This window comes from Pangasianodon hypophthalmus, chromosome 23, assembly GCF_027358585.1.
Source record: "Pangasianodon hypophthalmus isolate fPanHyp1 chromosome 23, fPanHyp1.pri, whole genome shotgun sequence".
Taxonomy (NCBI): Eukaryota; Metazoa; Chordata; class Actinopteri; order Siluriformes; family Pangasiidae; genus Pangasianodon; species Pangasianodon hypophthalmus.
Window position 1 is genome coordinate 18,766,298 of NC_069732.1, and position 22,143 is coordinate 18,788,440.

At 40.6% G+C, this 22,143-nt stretch overlaps 1 protein-coding gene across 1 annotated transcript in view; it reads right to left on the reverse strand.

Moving 5' to 3' along the window:
• The window catches only part of bop1 (BOP1 ribosomal biogenesis factor), a 65,452-nt gene that overhangs the window by 35,263 nt on the left and 8,046 nt on the right, over positions 1 to 22,143 (reverse strand). The window contains exons 2-4 of the mRNA XM_026929879.3: positions 22,097 to 22,137; positions 21,458 to 21,685; positions 5,079 to 5,222 (exon numbers count right to left, since the gene is read on the reverse strand). Coding sequence (XP_026785680.2) covers positions 5,079 to 5,222; positions 21,458 to 21,685; positions 22,097 to 22,137 — 413 coding nt within the window. The remainder of the gene's footprint in view (positions 1 to 5,078; positions 5,223 to 21,457; positions 21,686 to 22,096; positions 22,138 to 22,143) is intronic.

The following is a 22,143-nucleotide window of genomic DNA, read 5'->3' on the forward strand; positions in this document are numbered from 1 at the left end:
GCTTGAACAAAAGCTAAAGTCACTGCTTATTTTAAAGGGTCTGAATATGACATATTGTTAAAATCATTTTATAATCTGTCCTTACTGGTAAGAAATGCACTCTTACTGATGATTAAATGAATGATTCTGCTAAACACTTTCTGACTACACAAACAAAATAAAACAATAAACAGGAAAATGTGACTGTAAAGCATTTAAACCACACTTCTACCTTTCTTCACATACTTTCTTATAAATCTAAAAAAGGCTTAATCAAAATGGATGTGAACAAAACTAGACTTATTTTTCAGTAGTCCAGACGAGGGCTTGCGCAATGACCACATAATATCGATATCCTGATGAACAACGTCACAAATATCCATTCATTAACTCTAACATATTTAAATACTGTAATTACTTTGAATTATTATTATTTAAACAATAAATGAAATCCATAAAAATATTTTTAAAAAAATAAAGATATTAATATTAGGTACAGTAGATTTCTATAGACTACTCCAAGTGGACTTCATACTGTAGGGTTTATATTGTCATGCCTTAAAGAAGTAAAAAACTAAATGGGTAAAACTGTAGAGATCCCTCACGCAGTGGAAAATGTAGTCATCTTTGGGTTAGGCAGCACCAACTGCATTTTCTACACCATTAATAGCTACATTGACTTCCATAAAGGAAGTTTTAATGGTCGTTGAGGGCTGGGAATGATTATTTTATTCCGGTGTTAAAAGCAAGTCTTCTCGCTGTTGAGGTACCGTGATCTGCGTTATATTAATACCACTCTGGACGTAGCTCTGGGCATTCTCACAAAATAGCATTTTCAATGAATTTTAGGAGAAACTAGTAAAACATGATCAAAAATTAAATCACGATCATTTTTATAGTCAGAAGAAGTAGACCAAAACACACACTTTTGCATTTTGGGCAAAAATTACAATAAAGTCTCTTCAAGGCTTTCCCTAGTGTCTGTACAACCTGCTGCGAGTGCCGTGAGAAGCCAAAGCTCCAGTTCCAAAGTTATCCAAGAGTATCGCAGCTTTTCAACCACATTTTGGCTCAGCACCCCCATGATTACGCCGTTCCCCGAGCTGATATCCAGCTTAAAATCTTAATTCATATAGGCAGGAATTTACTTTTGCTCCTACCTGTACGCTACTGGAGATTTGAGTACTGATGAATTCAGATATAAATCTGTTTCTCCTCAGAGGCACAGTGTCAACAACTTTACAGGGAGCATGAGTATCAGGGAATAAAGAGAGTGGAAAACTGACACACGGCATACACACAACAAAGAACAAAATCTCCTCCCAGTCGAAGAATATTAGATTGACATTTATACTCTATGTCTGGGCTTAAAATGAGAGAACAAAGGAAACCCCAGTGTTAACCTCTGTGCTCCAAGGACGTGATCAGAGTAATATAGTCTCCATCTTCATTAGAGACAAAGTCCAAGCACAAAAGCTTTCTGCTGTTACAACTGTTACTTTTATTTGCTAACTAGCATCAAATTGACAATAGAGTCCATGGGGAAGTAATAAAGCCCTGCACCTGGACATGGCCCAATCATAAATTTAAGCTTAGGGATTATCTAAATGTGTAGATGAAAGCACAATTTGCTTCCAGGTGTGGACAGCTAGAGATATGAAAAAAATATCATTTCATGATTCTTGAATGCATTTTTACGATATGTATCACAATGTACACAGGTCTGTTTACATCTGCAACTTATATACTACATTTAAAAAAATAAATAAATAAACATTAAAAAATCAGTTTGTAATTAAATTTATTAAAAAAAACACACACAGAAGGATATCACACTATCACTGATATCTCAGAAAAGCATAGTGTGAAATTTATCACGAAATCAACAGCATATCATCATATTGCCCAGCTCTGTGCCTCACTTTTAATTTTAGTAGATTTCATTTCATCAAGCTCGGGAGTTAACACTATTCTTGTTCTTACCTCACACCTCGGGACAGTCACCATACTGTCACCATATACCACTTATCTTTATTAATATTTTCTAATGCAGTTAATAGCAATTCCCAGAATTATGGGTACATTCTAAACAATACCACACTGAAGAATTTCTCTCTGTCTTTTTACATATTTATATTTCAGACCCTGTAGACTCCATAACTGGACATTGAAAAAGATCAACATTCACTTTTCCACTGCATCAGAAACCAGTCCAGAAATGCTTACAATGTTATCAAACCATGTCTGCAGAACCGCAGGTAACAGAAACAGGGCGCTCTGATGACCAGCGGCAAACGCAACCATGAGCAATGAACTGCTTGCCTATTACCCTCTCAATCCCACGCTGAGCCACACAATAGCTCAATAAAGATGCAGTAACACCAGAGCGACTGTCTCATACAAGCTGCCTCCTCTCAGAACTGACAAATTCTCTGTATGAACACATTACTCCCTCTTATGCATGCTCACACAAACATGTTCAAATGACCGTGCTGCCCCTCTACTGTGCACAGCTCCTGGTAACGATCAGGTTTTTTTCTTGCAGTAGCTGCTCGGTGGCCGGAAGACGGAGTCGCAGTCAGTCTTATTCCGCAATGTGTCTTCATTCATTTTGCTGAGCACATGGAAAACCCATTCCGGGGGGGGGGGGGGTCTCCTTTCCTGCCGGCTAGGCCTTGGACAGGCACTGCAGTTGCCCGTATTCCCTCTACACTCTGCTCACAGGAAATAGCCCATTATTACAAAGGAGGGTGGAAGAGGAGGAAGGCTTGAAACTAGGGATTTGGAAGTCTGGAGTTTTATTTGTAGACAACTTGTGCAGAGATCCAAGAGAGACTGACTGAGAGCCGATCTTATCTGCTGTCCCCAGGCAAAGAAAGGGTCTAAGTAACAGGGACAAAATGTTACAAGACCTCCCTGTAACCACACATGAAGCAGAAAATGAAGAAGGGACAGACAAGCATAAGTCTTAATAAAAAGACAAGAAGTGAAGTGCAAACAAGATTCTCCTGCTCTTGTCTGATGGGAAAGAAGCAAAAACAAGCACTGCACAACTGCTTTGTGCTAGACAACCCTATCTGAGTAAACTGAAATATATTTGGGGATACTGGTGGTTACCTCGACAATGTTACTGGGGACAGGAGCAAAAACAGAAAAAAGAAAACAAAGCTAAGAATGTGCAACAGGCTCAGCTGGAGTGAAGCCTGAAATGAGACAGGGTGAACATGTCCACATCTTCTGGACAGGTAGTGTGCTAGAAACTCTCGCTTCATTTATTGCAGCTCATGTAGTGTGAACGCTGAGTGGATCGGATCAACTTAAGTTCCATAAGTCACAAGCACTGACCCTAGAAGATGGTTTTTCCTGTGAGAAATATGATGCATACAATCCCAGGTAGAGCACATCTTCTCCGTGAGCACAGCAAACTAAGCATAAGGGAAAAAACATCTGTAGGCCTCCATGTGGGCATCTCACTGTTACAAACATGAGGCTAACAATCATTTACTTCGACTTCACTGTTTAACAGGTCAGAGGCTTGATGTCAAAACAATGAAGTTGAAATAAATGATTAGCAGTCTCAAGTTTGTAACAGCGAGCCACATGGAGGCCTACAGACGGTGCTATATCCGGCAGCAACCCTGCACAATCTTTGAAAAATGTGGCTTTTTTTCAGCACTTACAGACTAAATGAGGAAGGTGGTCACTGACTCCCATCCACCCCCAAATACACAAAGCAGGGACCTACCCCAAAAAGAAGGCCACTGTTAACAGTTCATTCCGGGTTGGTAGGCAACTGCCAAGAACAGTTTTGGATGGCTGACATGTTTAGGTTGTACAGCCTGGCAGACACTCCAGCCCTCTGTGTGCCAAGGTTCAATGATTTTCAATGGAGCATTTAAATTAAAGAGAACAGGAAGAATTCTTTAATGGCTCCACATGCAAATATGAGAAGTCACAGAGCTCCTGGTAATGAAAGAAGGTCTGCATCACAACTCTGGAGGCCTCTTAAAGTTAGAAGAAAAAAAAAGAAAGGGGAAAAAATGCAATCTAATACAGACTTTACAGAAAAGCAGTAACTTCAGGTAGAGAGTGGTCTGAACATCTGAAAGTTGTTGGAGTTGCAGCAGCCCAATAACCTCCATCTCCAGCTTTCTCCTCCTTCACCTTAAGAGATGTTCCACAACTAATAAACCCAACAGCTAGTTTAATTTTAAACTATTTATCATTATGCTTACATTAAAGCAGTTTTACTTTTAAAATGTGACTCTAATGCAATAGTATTAAAGTGTAGTATAAAAGCCAGGTACAATTAATTAAATGAAATTGTTTCCATAAATAAGTAGTTTTCATTTAGAATTAGAAGACGAGGCCAACTAAGTGCTGAGCCCATTGGAGAAATCCTCCTGGGCAGGAAGCTGGTGGAGAAGTGTGTACGCTTCATCAGGAATGCTGTTAAGAATTTAACATATAAAAAAGTTTGGATTTGATTGACACTTTTCTTGGTCATTTCATAATTCATCATAATTCATCATGAATAATGTCTTCATTATTATATTATAATAGTAAAAATGAAGAAAAGCCATCTTTCTACGAGCAGGTGTGTGCAAACTTTTGACTGCTAGTGTGTATGGATGATATTTTGTGAACCTAGTAGTAAGATTGCCTTAATTACTCCCAGTCATCACTTTTGAGTCTACTAGACAGTCAGTTTTCATTTTCCACTCAAAAGCATTTAAAAATGTAAAAAAAGTCTCTTGTGACAGTGGAAAGTAGTCGCCAAAATGGCAGAAAAAGGGGGAAAATAGAAGGAAAAGAAAAGGAAGGAAGAAGAGGAAAAACAGCAAACCACAACAAAAACAGGAGCCCTTCATTCCCCTGGTACACGACCCCCTAATGAAGGTCCAACAACAGCTCTACACACATTTCCTGGAAAAAACAGGAATGTCTTGGAGCTAAGTAAACAAAACTGCATTCATCTCTGGTAATTACACACGAAGCTGAAGATTAACCACACGGATCACACAGGCGACGTACACCATGTAATATGTTTGGCAATTTTTTTTATTTAATGCCTTTAATAAAAAGTAAATACACCTCACCTCTTCATCTGAAGTGTCCTGATCATACTCGTCCACCTGAGATGATGTATTAAGGCCACTGGCTCTGTCTGATTTCAGACTCTTTTCTTCTGTTTCATCCTTTTCAGCCACATGCTTTTCCTTCTTCAGCTTTCTGTTTTCTGTCTGTAGAAAAGGTCACAACAAATTCTATAAGCATTTAATAAAATATTTCAGTGCACTTACAAAAAAATGAATGTGTAGTCAAATCAAAGTTTTTCAGACGGAATTGAAATCAAAACTTAAAAACATAACAACGTTTCCCCTAGAGGACACAAATGGTAAAATGTTTAGCAGAGATGTTCTCTACAGCTGGGGTTCAGCTTTATGTCCTGACTGCGTCCACGAGTCGCCTTGAAGAAAAAGGAGTGTGAGTCCTTCTCCCTGTTTCTGTCACTTTACTGCAAGTTATTTGGAAACAACATGAAAAACAAGATGAGACGAACCTAGTTAAGCCAAACAACATTCGTTTATAGAGAGTGATCAGTGCTACAGGACCCTTGACACTCCTCCTGTTAAAGGAAACATCTGGCAGAATTTGATTGGGTTACCATAGCTACGTGCCAAAGTGAAACGGACATAAGCCTAATCAATTCAGATTGTAATCAGATACCAGCAGGAGTGGGCGATACGACAAAAACATCACAACACTTTTAGACATCTGTATGATACATTATATGCATCACAATATTCAATTTAGCCAGCAAACTGCAGTGCTGCATTACAACTGTAAAAATCAGCAGTTAAAATTTAATTCCTTTTAGTTTGTAATTATTAAAAAACAAACGTATAATTACTCTTTCTCAGAAAAGAGTATCATGACATAATTTATCACGATATTGATATTATATCATCATATCGCCCAGCCCTAAATCAGCTGTAAAATGTCCACAAGGCACTGTTACTTCGCCAAAACCGAGAAGAGTGCTTATTCACTCTGTACAGACAAAAACCTGAATTAATCAGCGATTATTTCCCTCCTGATGTTAGCGTGAACGGAGATCAGCTGATGAAGAGACGAAGATGAGGCTCGTGTTTCAGTGTCATGGGTGACTTTTACCTCAGGTGATGAGGCAGAGACTGACGTGGATCTGAGGCTGATACAGTAAGAACTCATGTCCCGTTGGAAATGAATAATTCTTTACAATTTGGCAGTAATGCTGTATTTTCAGAAGTAGATTAGGTTACAGATTTAGGTGCAGAGTTTGCGTTACAGTAAATCATTATCCATTACACTCATGGACAGGGTTGTCAAATTCTGTCAGTCTTTTTTTTTTTTTTTTTTTTTTTTTAATTAAAAATTAGTTTAATTTGCCAACAGAATAATTGAGACCTTGAGATGTAATAACTGATAATGAATAGCAGCATTCCGGTTGCCACTTAAACACTGTTTAAGTACTGAAATGCATGAGTGATCACGCATCCAAACAGCCTGTTAACGGTATAGTCCAGATTAAGGTAAGCAGTTAATAGCTAGCTAGTTAGTTTAAGTCACAGGCGCTCATGAAAACAATCCCAATAAACTAGTTAGGCCATGTGCAGGGTGCAATGAAAATTAATATTCAATTTATATACAGGTTAACACACTTATCTGGAGGAGAAACAGCTGTGTAGGCGTGGTCTGTACGAGCACATCCTACAAATAAACAATGCTGGATTTTTTTTTCTTTTTTTTTTTTTTTTTTGAGTCTGTCAAGAAACATTTTGCCAGACAACAGCCGTTTGATCTGTCCATTCAAATCGAGAGGGTGTAGTCAATGTTTCAGGTGTTATAGCCAGTGGATTTTGAGTAGTGAGATTCTTTGAAAAGCCGGCTACAGACGGACATGCTGCCTTTTAAAACGCTCATCCTCATCCCGGTGAATAGCACAAAGCCATTTCTGTCTCACAAGCACATCTGTGAAATGAGTGAAAGCTCAAGTACAGATGCTTGTATGAATTATTCATGAACTGAGCGACGCTGCGGTGGCTGTGAGTTGTATTTGCTGCCACTGTTCACCATCTCACCAGAAGTTTTGAAACACTATTACTTACACTTGCATTCGTGTAAACATGGAAGTGCACAGCTCCACTACTGCTGCTAAATGAGTGCATGCAGAGGGATTTACTGCAGGTAAAGTGCTGCTAGAACAGCATGCCTAGATTAAATGCCTTATTTTATATCTGTCAAAATGACAGATGGCCTTCAGAATTTTCAATCAGTGCTTTTAAAATCTGTTAAATCACGGGAAATGCTCGATTACACAATGTAGATTTAACAATTATATACAGTAGAAAATGTCAAAGATTGACCACATGAAGGGGTTTTACAGGCCTTTACATTTCCCAAACAAAAACAGTACCATCTGAGAAGCATTAATGCAGGCTATTTTTTTATTCACTTATCAATGTTCAGACAAATCTCTCTTGCTGGACATTTGTCTCCACAATTTTTGTCTTAACTGACCAACAGGCAGAGGTTTAGAGCAAGAGGTGGGATTTGTGGGGAAAAGTTTTCTGAGTATATGGATGTTGATGGATTGCTGGTTCACGTCTTGTATATCGCAGTATAGCTGTCCGAAGCTGCTCCTGTGCATGCGGAGTCACACAGTCAGCCAAATCCATGAGCAAAAGCGCCTCTGCTAGGTCAACCAGCTTAAATCACAATTATTTTACTCAAACCTCACATTTTTGGACAATACACACTGTCTGGTCAGACTAAAGTGCATTTGTAGGTCTAACCACCAAAAACAACATTAAAAATCACATTACTTTCCATTTCCCAAGTTTAAATTCTATGTCCTGCATGGCAGCATGAGTGTGCAATGTTTTACTGCACAAACTTCCTCCATGTGATTTACACACAGGGCATTTGGTCAGGGACATTGTGGATGAAATCCCACAGCGTTGACCCTTATTCAGTAAGTCACTTGCTCAGGAAAAGCAGAGCCATCAGACAAACATAAAAGGAACGATTTAAGCTCCAGCATGTCCCAGGAGGCGGTGAGAGGCAGGTGAGTAACCTATGCTAATTTATGGCACTGGGGTGTCCTGATATCTTTTGGAACGCAGCATTAAGTGAAACACTTCCTCCCTGATGTCTAGTTAAATCCACATCAAGCTAGCTGAGCCGTTTCAAAGAAACGGCCTCCAGAAACCTGGGAGATGGGCTTTTTTCCTAGCCTGCCCTGAGAAGTTAAACACAAGGTGAAAATGATTTTTAAAGACTTTTAAAGAAGGAGTAAAATGGAACAACCATGCTTGTTGTGTTGTAAAATTTAGCCTAAGGACAAAAGGAGAAGTAAAAGTTGTTGAATAATAATATGGGAAAAATATTCCCAGTGATGCAGATGAATTAACTATGGAGTGTTTAATCTGAACAATAATCAGAAAACAAATCTTTCCAGCAAGGTAGATGGACTAACCACGGAGAAACATCCACTTGTCACCTACTTTGCTCCTGGAGCTCTAAATTTCTCAAAAGGTTTGCTTCAAACACTAATGCGACACAGAAAAATAAAAGCAGAAATACTGGCCACTGTTTCAGAATACAGATAATTTACATCATGACATTTACATTTATGGCATTTGGCAGACGCCCTTATCCAGAGCGACTTACATTTATCTCATTTATACAACTAAGCAGTTGAGGGTTAAGGGCCTTGCTCAAGGGCCCAGCAGAGGCAGCCTCACAGAACTCACGACCTTCCAATCAGTTTTCCAATCTTAACCACTGAGCTACCACTGCCCTGAGGTACGACCACGCTGACATCGTACATGTGCATCCTTACTCTAATGCTTTCCATAGTTTTGCTCCTTGCTCACTAAAATCAACAGAGTACAAATATATATGTCTATATTTGTGCTGTGAGAGCTACAATAAATCGACTGTGCTGCAAGATGAAAAGCTGTGGTCTGTGAGGAAAAAAGAGTGGGGGAAAATTTGAAACAAATGCCCATGGCAACTTGCTCCTTTTATAATTCTGAACAGTTGTGAATCACCTAAACTTTGAATCACTGAACGTGGTTTGGAGCGCAGCACATGATAAACTGGAGCCAGTAATCTTCAGGACATCCGTTTCAAATCTGAGCACCTCCAGTGGCCCTTTGGGTGAACAAACACACACCTACGCGGCCATCAGCATGCGGGGTAAGTGCGCACACACACACACACACACACACACACACACACACGCCAGACCTATCTTATGTTGGCTGACTTACTGTAATTTTTCTTATGCAGGCCCCAGATCCCTAATTATTCTGCTGCTTCCTGTGAGCTGCAGATGAGTTAGTGAGTGTGGACCAACATCATTAACCAATTAAAATGGCACCCAATCAGTGAAGGCCCTCAGCACCTTCACAAACGCTGGAGGTCATAATCAGGTGAATTTCCATCAGCCCACTCTTCCCGCCCACAGTCGGCCCCTCATCAAATCTAGGAAGAGAAATCTTGTGTCTTGGCGATGGAAGTAGACCAGACATGTCTGTGGAGTGGCACTTGTGCGTGGGAGTGCAATTTGCAAGAGAAAGAAGCCTTCCTGGTAAGATGAACCCCATTTCGCCTTCCCACCCACTCACTAACACAGCGTGAATGTGGCCGCTGCTGGAGCAGAGCCACGACTGCTGCGCCGACTCTCCCAGGGATCATAAAACTTCTCCAGCAGCTGCATTAACTTCTGCCTGGTGTGCATCATGGTCCAGACCAAGTGAAATAAGGGAGGAAAACAGAGGAGCTAGATGGATTAAAAAGCTGAAACGAGAACAGTGAGGCCCACTGACTGACCCCGACTCCTGACAAAGACTTCAAGGTTTCAGATTTGATACAGTTTCCTGTGATCACAGACACATCTACTGTACAAAACGACACTCCACTTTGTCCTGCAGCATTAAACAACTCCAGGTGTATTTTATATTTAGAGCTGCATGACGTATTGAAGCTTTGATACCTTTCAATACTGCATTTAAATAATAAAGCACTAGCAGTGAGGGTGGGTTTCCTTTTGACTCTGGTTCCTCTCAAGGTTTCTTCCTCATGTCGTCTCTGGGAGTTTTTCCTCACCACCGTCACCTCTGGATTGCTCATTAGGGATAAATTTATACATTAAAATTTATATCCAGAATTTATATATTTCTGTAAAGCTGCTTTGCAACAATGTCCATTGTTAAAAGCGCTATACAAATAAAATTGAACTAGGTGACATTGCATTCTGTCAACAGGCGAATCAAACCGTCTTAACGTGACTCAGAAGGGGGAAAAGTTCACGGCTTAAAAGACACAAAGTTATTTCATGCCTAAAAATTGTGGAAAAGAAAGTTACTTAGTCTTAGTCACTGTAGATTGGGGAGCTTCCCTTATAAAACAAAACGTTTCCTAAGCTAGAGTTTAACAGGTTTTACTCAAGCAATATGCTTAAATACTTTTTCTGTGAAGCTACATTTGTTACTTTGCATCCTGGACATCATCAAAACACTGCCTAGTCCCCAGCGCTGGCAGGTTTGTGGTTTCCAGCGGAATGATGCTTATTTTAAACTGTTCAGACATGCTGTTGGTGCATGCAACTGGGTGATTTTTTTTTTTTGTCCTCAGCTTAGCTATTTTGAATACATTATACACAAGCTCTGCTCATTAATACACTATATAGCCAGATTTATGTGCACCCCTGACCATCACACCCATATGTGCTTCTTCCCCAAACTGTTACCACAAAGTCTGAAGCACACAATTGTATAAAATGTGTTTGTATGCTGGAGCTTTACAGTTTCCCTTCACTGGAACTAAGAGGCCCAAACCTGTTCCAGCATGACAATGCCCCTGTGCACAAAGCGAGCTCCATGAAGACATGGTGTGTGAAGGATGAAGTGGAAGAACTCTTCCATTTGAAATGGTCTAGTTATTCTCACAGCTATTCTTCATATATGACCATACATGTAATAACAAGAAAAAATGGTCTTTAAAAAGTCCTGTTTGTAAAACTGCTTTGTTATGATACTACTTTTGTATATTACAACTAATTTTACCACGAGCATGCCGATGCTGGAGATTAGGAGTAGTGTATAGGGGTTAGAAGGGGCAAACTTTTCACACTCCTCCCATCTGGAAGAAGGCTGTAGAGCATCTGGGCCAAGTCTACCAGATTCATGAACAGTTACTTCCCACAGGCCATTAGACTCCTAAACAGATCTGCCTTATGGCCATTTCATTTCATTTCACTCAGTTACCCTACCTCCTCTATCCACTGCACTCAGTTACTTTACAAAAGAGGCATATATACAAAATCCACATGTACAAGTCACTTCATATTTCTACTGCTGCTTAGGACTATTTTTACTTTTACTTTTCAAAATATTACTAGAGGTTTATGTACAATTTAGTGGTACTGCATTGCATAATTTATCGTTTATTACATAGTCTATTCTCAGAATTTATTGTATTTATTACTCTGCACTGTTTGTCACTGCGTTTACTTATCCTCGTCTGTGACTGTTTCAGAAACAACAATATGAATAATTTAACTACCAACATCATTACAGCAGAAAAAACACTGGAATCTGGTTATGAGTTGGCTGTAGGTGCTAGTCACTAGCATTTAGTCAGTTTTGCTGGATTAATTACACGTTAACAAGATCAGGAATGCTGGCTGAAGTTATTAGCTGTAAATAAACTGTATTATAAAATTATAAAAAGAAGTTAATGATATTAACTAGGCATGTATGTGCTCTGTGTTGAACAACAGCATTGAATTCTTTTATAATGAAGTCACCCTGAACATTTCTGATTTTTTTATTTCAGCCCCTGTACATGTTTTGTGAGAAAAGAAAATCATGACGAAATGCATCAGAGAAAGATGTTGTGTTGCTCTGCTCTGAAGTCAGACAGCAGGATATTAAAGATCATGTAGGACACAAAACAGGCCAAAAGCAAACCGATATTACTAAAAGATACAACTTATTTCTGATGATCTTAAAGCCACAGACATTTAAATCTTCTGACTTGATAGTGTCAGGAATCGCTGATAGCCATCGCGATAGGTGGAATCTATCATCAATCATCCCAAGTCTAGGGTAAAGTAAATGAAACGCAAGTGTAATGTAATGTACGTGTAGAAGTGCAAATAAAAAAATGAAAATGGAAGTATTCTGCACATGTAAATGAAATTACTGACTTAACAGTGAGCAGTGTTTGAATTTTAGAGAACCCCCCTGCAGAAAGGGGAGAGGTTGTTCAGTCCGACTGGCACAGGGAGAAAGCTCTCCGGTGGCGTTCTGTGTTGCTCTTTGGTGGTCTGAACCTCTTACGTAAAGTGCTGCTGTGACTGTTGTGTGTGAGCGGTGATGCTCTCTGCCACTTCTTCCAGAAAGTCCGGTTGCACACCCAATATGGCTCTAACCTTTCTGATCAGCTTGTTGACCCTACTGGTGATCTGCCCTGACCTTACTGCCCCCGCACACCCCTGCGTAGAAGACCACACTGACCACCACTGAGTGGTAGAACATTCATAGCATAGCTCTGCAGATGTTAAAGGATCGTAGCATCCTCAGAAGGTGTGGTGTACTCTCACCATTTTTGTACAGAGCCTGAGCGTTTACTGCACTCCTGTACCACCTCAGTCAGAGTGGATCTCTGCTTTCTAAAGTCAACCACTAGCTCTGAATCTTTACGATGGGTATTTCCAGGTGGTTCAGTCTACACCATTCTACAAGCCATTCACAACTCCCCTGCACTCTTCCTCTCTTCCACCACTGATAGAGTCTCAACTGCAGAGTCTTCTGAGGATTTCTGTAAGAGGCAGTGCTCTCTTCAGAGTTACAGGGGTTGGACAATGAAACTGAAACACTGGCCAATATAGTGTCGGAGGTTTCATGGCTATATTTGCGCAGCCTGGTGGCCAATCTTCACTGATTGCACATTCCACCAGTAAGAGCAGAGTCTGAAGGTTGAATTAGCAGAGCAATAGCACAGCTGTAAATAAAATATTGCAATGCACACAACACAATGGGAGACAGAGTTCAAAAGAGGACGAATTGTTGGTGCGCGTCTCGCTGGCGCATCTGTGACCAGGACAGCAAGTCTTTGTGGTGTATCAAGAGTCACGCTATCCAGGGTAATGTCAGCCTACTACCATGAAGGACGAACCACATCCAACAGGAGTAACTGTCGACGCAAGAGGAAGCTGTCTGAAAGGGATGTCCGGGTGCTAACCCGGATTGTATCCAAAAAACATAAAACCACAGCTGCCCAACTCACTGCAGAATTAAATGTGCACCTCAGCTCTCCTGTTTCCACCAAAACTGTCGTCAGGAGCTCCACAGGGTCAATATACATGGCCGGGCTGCTATAGCCAAACCTTTGGTCACTCGTGCCAATGCCAAACGTCGATTTCAATGGTGCCAGCAGCGGAAATCTTGGGCTGTGGACAATGTGAAACATGCATTGTTCTCTGATGAGTCCACCTTCACTGTCTTTCCCACATCCGGGGGAGTTACGGTGTGGACGTTATGCGAGACCACCCGGACTGGTGCATGCCCAGAGTGAAGCATGGGGGTGGATCAGTGATGGTTTGGGCGGCAATATCATGGCACTCCCTATGCCCGATACTTGTGCTAGATGGGCGCGTCACTGCCAAGGACTACCGAACCATTCTGGAGGACCATGTGCACTCCATGGTTCAAACATCATACCCTGAAGGTGGTGCCGTGTATCAGGGGGATAATGCACCAATACACACAGCAAGACTGGTGACAGAGTGGACTGATGAACATCAAAGTGAAGCTGAACATCTCCCACGGCCTGCACAGTCACGAGATCTGAATATTATTGAGCCACTTTGGGGTGTTTTGGAGGAGTGAGTCAGGAAACGTTTTCCTCCACCAGCATCACGTACTGACCTGGCCACTGTTCTGCAAGAGGAATGGCACAAAATCCCTCTGGCCGCTGTGCAGGACTTGTATTCATCATTCCCAAGGCGAATTGATGCTGTATTGGCTGCAAAAGGAGGCCCTACACCATACTAATAAATTATTGTGGTCTAAAACCAGGTGTTTCAGTTTCATTGTCCAACCCCTGTATATCTGAAGGTGTAGAGGGTGAATAGGAAGGGAGACAGGACAGCCCCCTGTGGTGCTCCTGTACTACACACCACAGTCTCGAACACACAGGCCTGCAGTCTTAGGCCTGGTTTATACAACTGCAAGTGCATACCTGCGAGTGTGTCAAAACGTCTTCATACTTGCATATAACGTGAGCGTGTCCTCTAGCAGAGCAGTGTCCCATGAACCACATCAGAATTTACAGAATTAGACAGCGAAGAAAAGACAAAACAAGCAGAGTTCTGCGTTTCACTGTAGGTATAATTAATAAGAACGTAACACGGGCATAAATTTGTTATGTAAAGTGCTTAGGAAAAAAAAAAACTCTGAACTGAGCGTCTGAACTCAGCGTCTGTACTCAGAAGTATGAGCGGCTTTTGGACCGAAGCTATTCAATTTAACTAGTGTTTAAATCCACAATTCTGTCAATCGCTGCCTGACGATGCTTTAGTTTTTATTTTTATTGACTTGCTGTGTTTTACTTCACCTACACTGTGTGTTTATCGGGAAGAACAAGAAAGTAACGTGTGCAGTCCTGCAGGATTAAACTGACGTTATAATAAACTACAGCCGTTATAATGCCTCACACTTTTTCATTTTCATATACAACAACATCATGATTGTAGTTTACCATAAATAAAACCATTATACAGTAATGTGATCACATCACCGTGTGTGAACCATTGCGTTCATTTCTACTCGCTGTTCGGTGTGAGAGTTTTCTCACAGAGGAGAAGTGTTCTGTGCTCTGAAAAACTAAGACAGTGAATTTGTTTAAACTGAGATTTATACACAGCGTTTCCATCCGTTTAAGGATGGTTCAAGTTTTTAAACAGACTACGCTTTCAGAAAGCAGTTTCAGAGCACAAGCTCATCTATAGAAGATGGAAATTTCTGGATGCAATAAGGGAAAATGATTGTTTAACAGTATTACTCTAATATTAATCTGAATTTGATTAATTCAGATGAACCAGTAGACAAAACGTCACAATGTCTCATCAAACTGTTTCCAGGTATGCAATCAGACGCGCCTCTCCCCCAACCAATCAGGGCACACCTGAGGCATAGCATGCGTAGTTAGCTCAGGCAGACTCAGCGCGAGCACACATCTGCGTGCCACATTATCACCATGTACCCATGATCCCCCTCTGTGCAAAGACGCAAACATGCAACTGTAAACCCGGCTTTACGTACTGTCCACCTGAGAAATAAAAACACATGGTTCTAACGCTGCCTGTTCATCCAGGTGAGTATAAACCCAGTGAGGGAGGAAAATTATAGCATCTTCCACCTCTAACTGTGGCTGGGAGGCAAACTGCACGGAGTCTAGTGATGGACTCACTACAGAACAGAGGTGTGCCAGGACAAGTCTCTCCAGTGCCTTCACGATGTGAAAGGTCAGTGACACTGGACTGTAGTTAGTGTGTGTGCTGAGACGTGGCTTCTTAGAAACCGGTACCAGGCAGCACGTCTCGCACAGAACAGCAATCTAATGAGCAAATTACACGGCACATTAGGAAGATAACACGTGCTTCCTCTAAAACACATGAAGCCAGCCAACCACATCCTTCCAAACTGCTGCTCATGCTGCATCACGAGGCAGTGTAACACCCAGCGGCAAGCTATCTGCCCTCTTCCACATACATGAGCTCACAGATCCAAAAATTGCATGGCCGGTTTTTGCTCTCTAGACTCCCGGACACCGGCAGATTCGGACCCGCATCCTCCGAATGACAGGGTGAGCACTCTTCTGTTGCACCACTCATTTCTCTGCATGTTTTTAAGGAGAACCTATGACATTTACACTCAGACCAAATAATTCACCCTGAGAACAAACTAATATGTGCATCCATGCTTAAATTAAACTATAGGGCTGCACGATTATGACAAAAATCATAATTGTCGATTATTCCCCTTGAAATTGTAATTGCGATTAATTATCACAGTTATTAGAATTTACACTGAATGATGTTTTGAATCGCTTTATAACATTGAAGCCACTGCATGCTATATTTTTATATACACATACATAAGCTGATAACTGTCTTCCCGAAAAACTTTTATTGCTTTTCTATTGCATTAAACCTCACTACACATTGGTTTGGTTTCTTCTTTAAATAAAAAATCAAAAGCAAAAATAGGCATGGTATAGTGATGTTATCTAAAATGAAAACAATGGAAAAACAATTAAAAAAAAAAAAAAAAAAAGTGCCTTATCAAGTATTTTGGCCAAGAACACAAGCCATAAAAACAGTTCAGTTCTACTGACTATAAATCAGTGTTGGTGGAATAGAGCACTATCTTTTGCAGATCTGATTCAAAGATAGCGAAATGTGAGAAAAAGGACAGCGGGAGGGGATGACGTGTCTCTTATCCAGTGCGTTTATGAGCTTTTTAAACCCCGCCCTGCATACTGTATTAATTGGCGCCATGTCTCTTGCAGTGAAACAGATGATCGCTTCAGTTATCTCCACTTCAGAAACCTGCTGGATACGGGAAGCACTAAACACTGATTCCATGATAAGTGTCTGTGTAGCAGTTCTTGCATGACTTGGTGCTTTTTCCTTCACTCTAAGACGCTCCTCGTGTTGCACTCTTGAATTGAAGTTGAATTTTAGAAGGTTGAATAAATTTGTGGAGCTGCTTGTTGGTGCAGAAACAGTTGTTCAGCGTAACTTACACAGTATAACGCGCTGCTTGACATCATTGCTAGTGGATCCAAAATAATTCCACACCACAGATGATGCCTTTCGTTTCGGTACTAATGCTTGATTCTGAGCAACACTTTGCAAGGTGCTGGATGTTTCTTTATCAGCACACATGTTCAGGAAATGAGCATGAAATGAGATGAAACGTAAGGCATGCAGCAGTGGATCAGCAGGTTGTTGATAAGGACACGCCTACAGACATTAAAAGGCTGTGATTCGCCTCTCACAATGTGACATGCTCTAAACACACCTCCTAAACACACAGAATAACGCAAGTGGACATCTGTAATCATGACTTTTCACGATCGCCTGTAATCGTAATCATGATTAGAATTCTGATTAAATGTTTAATAACCCCAATGGGCTTGCATGCTTTATTTATTTAGTTAGTTAGTTAGCAAGCATGTTTTTGGGAAGAAGGAGAAAACATGAGAGTCCAAAAAAAGTGGACACAGACACAGGGAGAGAAGAAACTCTGCACTGACAGTACCACGAGTCCAGAACCAAACCGGTGACCCTGGAGCTGTGAGGCATCACTGTTGCCTGCTGTGCCACCATCATGGGGAATCTCTCTCTCTCACACTCTCACACAAACACACACACACACACACAAAACTAAACAGTGCAGTGAGGTTCCTCCAGGCTTGCTCAGTAACATGACAACTGATGAGTTATGAGCTTGTACGACGTTTTTTTTGCAGCTCATGTGGATAATAACAACCATTACATTGTACATTTGAGATAAAGCAGGAAAAGTAAAGATATAGAAAGATTCCTCTCACCTTCTCAGCACCACTAATGTCCTGCTAGAGGGCAGCAGTGAGAGCACTGAGAAACATTTAAAATATCACTTTCATGGTATAAAGTAAACTAAAATAATCTAGCATTTACAACACTTTCCACAAGGACAGCATTTTGGACTATAGATTAATTGATCCAAATTTCACAAGCAATAAAGCAATGTTCTTGTTTTCTATATTGATAGCTCTGCCTAAAAAAAGCAGAAAACGCCACAAATCCAGGCCTCAGCAGCCACCTGCTAGCTATAAGGTCTAAACTGCCTACTAAATGGCTGCTTAAGTGTGAAGCTAGTGCTATGAATTACGCCTCTAATATCCTTCTACATGAATGCTAATGTCTGTAAGTCTGTTTATTACAGCATGAGAATAAAAAATAGCCACGCAAATGATGATTAGCTAAATGCTGATTTCGATCAGTCTGAAAACATCTTCCTGGGATGATGATTCACCTTCAGCTTGATTGACATATGCCAGGGTCGGCACTTCACTCAACCCACGCGCTAAAGTAAAATAAAAGTCATTTGTAATCTTTATTTTAATTAGTATTCTGACGGTTTGTGTTTAAATAAGAAGTAAAACAAGTTACGTTCAAAATGCTTATTATTATTATAATGACAATTATCATCATCACTTTGTGGAACCAGTTGCACTGGCAGTCACACACACCCACGCCATAAGATGAGGTGGTTCATTATTATTGCTTTGTGGAAATAAAATAATAGAAGCTAAAGCAAAAATGTAAACAGGTCACACTACTGCCACTCTCCATATCTTCACAACTTTATCATACACAACAGTAGGGGTTAAATATAACCATCAACAGAATTCTAATTCACTACGATACAGTGACGTCTCAATATGACACACTTTGCACTGAGACAGTCTTAAGCTCATTGAACAACAGCTGAACTTCACTACCATCCACTATTCATATCCATATGCACTGCCACTTCACTTCTATTCATTTTTCCCTTTTCTTTCCTTTTCTCATATTCACTCTATACAGCACGGCATATCCCACATTTTATCACTGTTTCCCTGTTTACACTGTTTACAATGCTTGCACTGCACTGCCACTTCGTACTCTTATTCTGTATTCTTTTTACATATTTATTTTTATTTTGCTTCATTTATAACATTAGATTACTTTTAGTATACTACTAACTCTCAGTGCTTCTGCTGTTGGTGAAATTCCCTCTGGGATGAATAAAGGGATCTATCTATCTACTGTATCTATCTGTATCTATCTTTTCCATTTTCAATTGATTAAAATATCCACATGGCCGACTGTTATTCGGTGTTTCAGCTCGTCCGCAGCGGCTGGTCGAAAAAAAAAACTGCCTCAAATCACATTCAAATCATCACCATTAACATTATTTGTAAAGTGTTGGATCTGACACATTGTTGTAGGTCTAATTAAAACCTAAAGCATTATTTCTGACCATTTTCAGTCAAAATATTTCATTGGCATCCCTAATAAATATGATGTTAGGTAAGAGACAGGTCCATAAATATTTGGACATTGATAAAGTTATTGTTATTTTAGCTGTCTATCACATACTACATGTATACCAGAAACTAATTAGTCAAGATTAGCTCAAAGTGCAGTCGTTCAGCTTTAATTTCAGTATGAACATCCAAATCAGATGAACTGTGTAGGAATTACAGCACTTTTTATATGTGGTCCCCCCCTTTTTAAAAGGCCAAAAGTAATTGGACAAACTAGCAATCATAAATTAAATTGTTATTTTTAATATCTGCAGGTTGCAAATCCTTTTCAGTCACTGACTGCCAGAAGTCTGGAACCCGGAGACATCACCAGATACTGAGTTTCCTCCCTGGTGATGCTCTGCCAGGTCTTTACTGCAGCTGTCTGCACTTCCTGCTTGTTCTTTGGGTGTGAAATGCAGCCCTGTATATCTCCCTGTACACTTCAGAATTCATCCTGCTGCTTTTGTCAACAATCATATCACCAATAAATAAAAGGGAACCAGTTGCATTGGCAGTCATACACACCCACGCCATAAGATGAGGTGGTACTCTTCAGATCATGAGTATTTCCTTCCCTTCTCTATACTCTTCTCTTCCCATCATTCTGGTACAAGTTGATCTTTGTCTTATCTCTCCATAGGACTTTGTTCCAGAACTGCACCGGCTTTTTCAATGTTATTGCTAAACTCTAATCTGGTCTTCCTGTTTTTGAGGCTTACCAATAGTTTACGTCTTGTAGTAAACTCTCTGTATTTACTCTGGTGAAATCTTGACACAGATACGAATACATCCTGGAGAGTGTTCTTAATCTGGTCAGCTGTTCTTGTATTCTTCACCAGGGAAAGAGTTCTCCTGCCATCCTCCCCAGTTGCTTTCCGTGGTCTTCCAGGCCTTTTGGTGTTCCTGGGCTCACCAGTGTGAGCTGATGGGTTTGCTTTGATTTTTCAGCCTTACGATGGCTTACTTCACTGGCAGTGACAGCTGTTTGGACTCAATACTGAGAGTTAACAGCAACAGATTCCATACTTGAAATCAAGCCTAGACCTTCTATCTGCTTACTTGTAAGTGAAATAATGAGGGAATAACACACACCTGGCTATGGAACAGCTGAGCAGCCAATTGCCCCATTACTTTTGGTACATTAAAAAGGGGGGACCACATACACAGTGTTGTAATTACTACACTGTTCACCTGATTTGGATATAAACACCCTCATATTAAAGCTGAAAGTCTGTGCTTTGAGCTTATACTGTGGTAGACAGCTAAAATAACAATAACTTTGTCTACATTATTTATGGACCTGAGTGTATATAGTTCATTCGAACACACACTGACAGATTTTGTTTCATATAAATGAACTTCATTTACTGTGACAGAAAGCGAGGACACATCACTTAGCTAACAGCTGAGAGTGTGTGAGACTGAGGGGAAAGGGACGGGGCTTCCAGGCAGTGTTGGTCAATATGGGGTTCAAAGCATCTGCGTGTATCATTCAAAGTTTTATTGTCACTGTGTTAGACACAATGAAAACCTGTTGGAGGCATCCTGAGACCAGGCCATAAAAGCAAGTTACAAATCTGAGATTACAAAATTATTGAAATTGCAAATAACAATAAATAGACAACGATTACAGGCACTACAAAGTACAGTGCAAGAGTAATACAGAAATACGGCACATGCAAAGCAAACACAAGACGAATATTGCACTTATGGCTGAATATGAACATGAGGCTGTAAGTGCAATCCTCCTCCTGTATTTGCTTTATGTGCAGTAATTTTCTGTATCATACTCTTGCTCTGATTCCAGATTCATGTCGAGTGACTGACCTCCTGATTTATAGGAAAAAAAAAAAAGACAAGCTGTGTAAAAGGTTGGCGGGTTTGATAAATACAGTAGACTCTGAATAAATGTTGCTGCTGTTGGCTGTAGATTTTGGTTGGTGGACTGTTTCTCAATGCAGCATTTAAACTCAAACACCAGCAGCTGTGCTTCAGCAGTGCAGGTCCTTCAAGGCTCTAGCGCCGCTCGACCTGACCCACCATCCCTCAGGATACGAGGAACACATGCAGTCAAGACTCCTCTCCGTACTGGCAAGCTGACTGACTCGGACTTTACAAGACAAACTTGTTTATTAGGTTAGTTAACTGTTTATTCCATCAGAGAAATAAAGACCTTCATGAGAAAGTGAACAGTACTATACTCTGGTCTAAAAACCAAAACAAAGGCTTTCTGTGTGTCATCATTTCCTTAAACACTAAGAAAATTATATTAGCTGAATATAATGGACCATACCTGAGGTTTGCCTGCAGTCTTGGTGGAAGGCTCACTCGTGCTCTTTCCGTTTTCATTAATATCTGCCTCCTCTTCTGCGGAATCGATTTCTTCTGCCTCTTCATCGTCATCACTCTCATCATCACTTCCAGAGTCTTCCAGCCCGGAGAAGACACTCTCCTCACTGTCTGAGAGATCATCATTCCCCTCATCGCTGTCATCAAGATGACCACTGTCTGGAGTGAAGAGCTGTAAAATAAACAGGATGTCACTTTAACAATCGAGTTTTTCCTCACTTCAGATTCAGGAGATCTGGATAATGCCATGGCGAGTTGATGCAGGAGTTTAAACCAGGTACACCGACTGCACATGCAGACCTTCCACCTACCACAGACCTTCAGTTCACAGCTCTTACTGCAGACAGCAAGGTCTGATCATGCTAATCCCGCACAGATCTCATAATGTCTACATTCAGATCCGACACTATCACAGTAAACAGCATGTTCCTGCTTAAACACACGCACTGTAACCGCATAATGGAGTTCTGAACAACTTCCCGAGCACTTATTGTTAGCTGTTAGCACGCCATAAACAGTTATATGAATGTGTTCTTTTTTCTAGACTAGCTGCCCACTAAGCCAAAGATTTTAACTTTCATACTTCTTCCTCGTCTTCCTCGACGTTTCTTTTCTTCGATTTTACTTTAC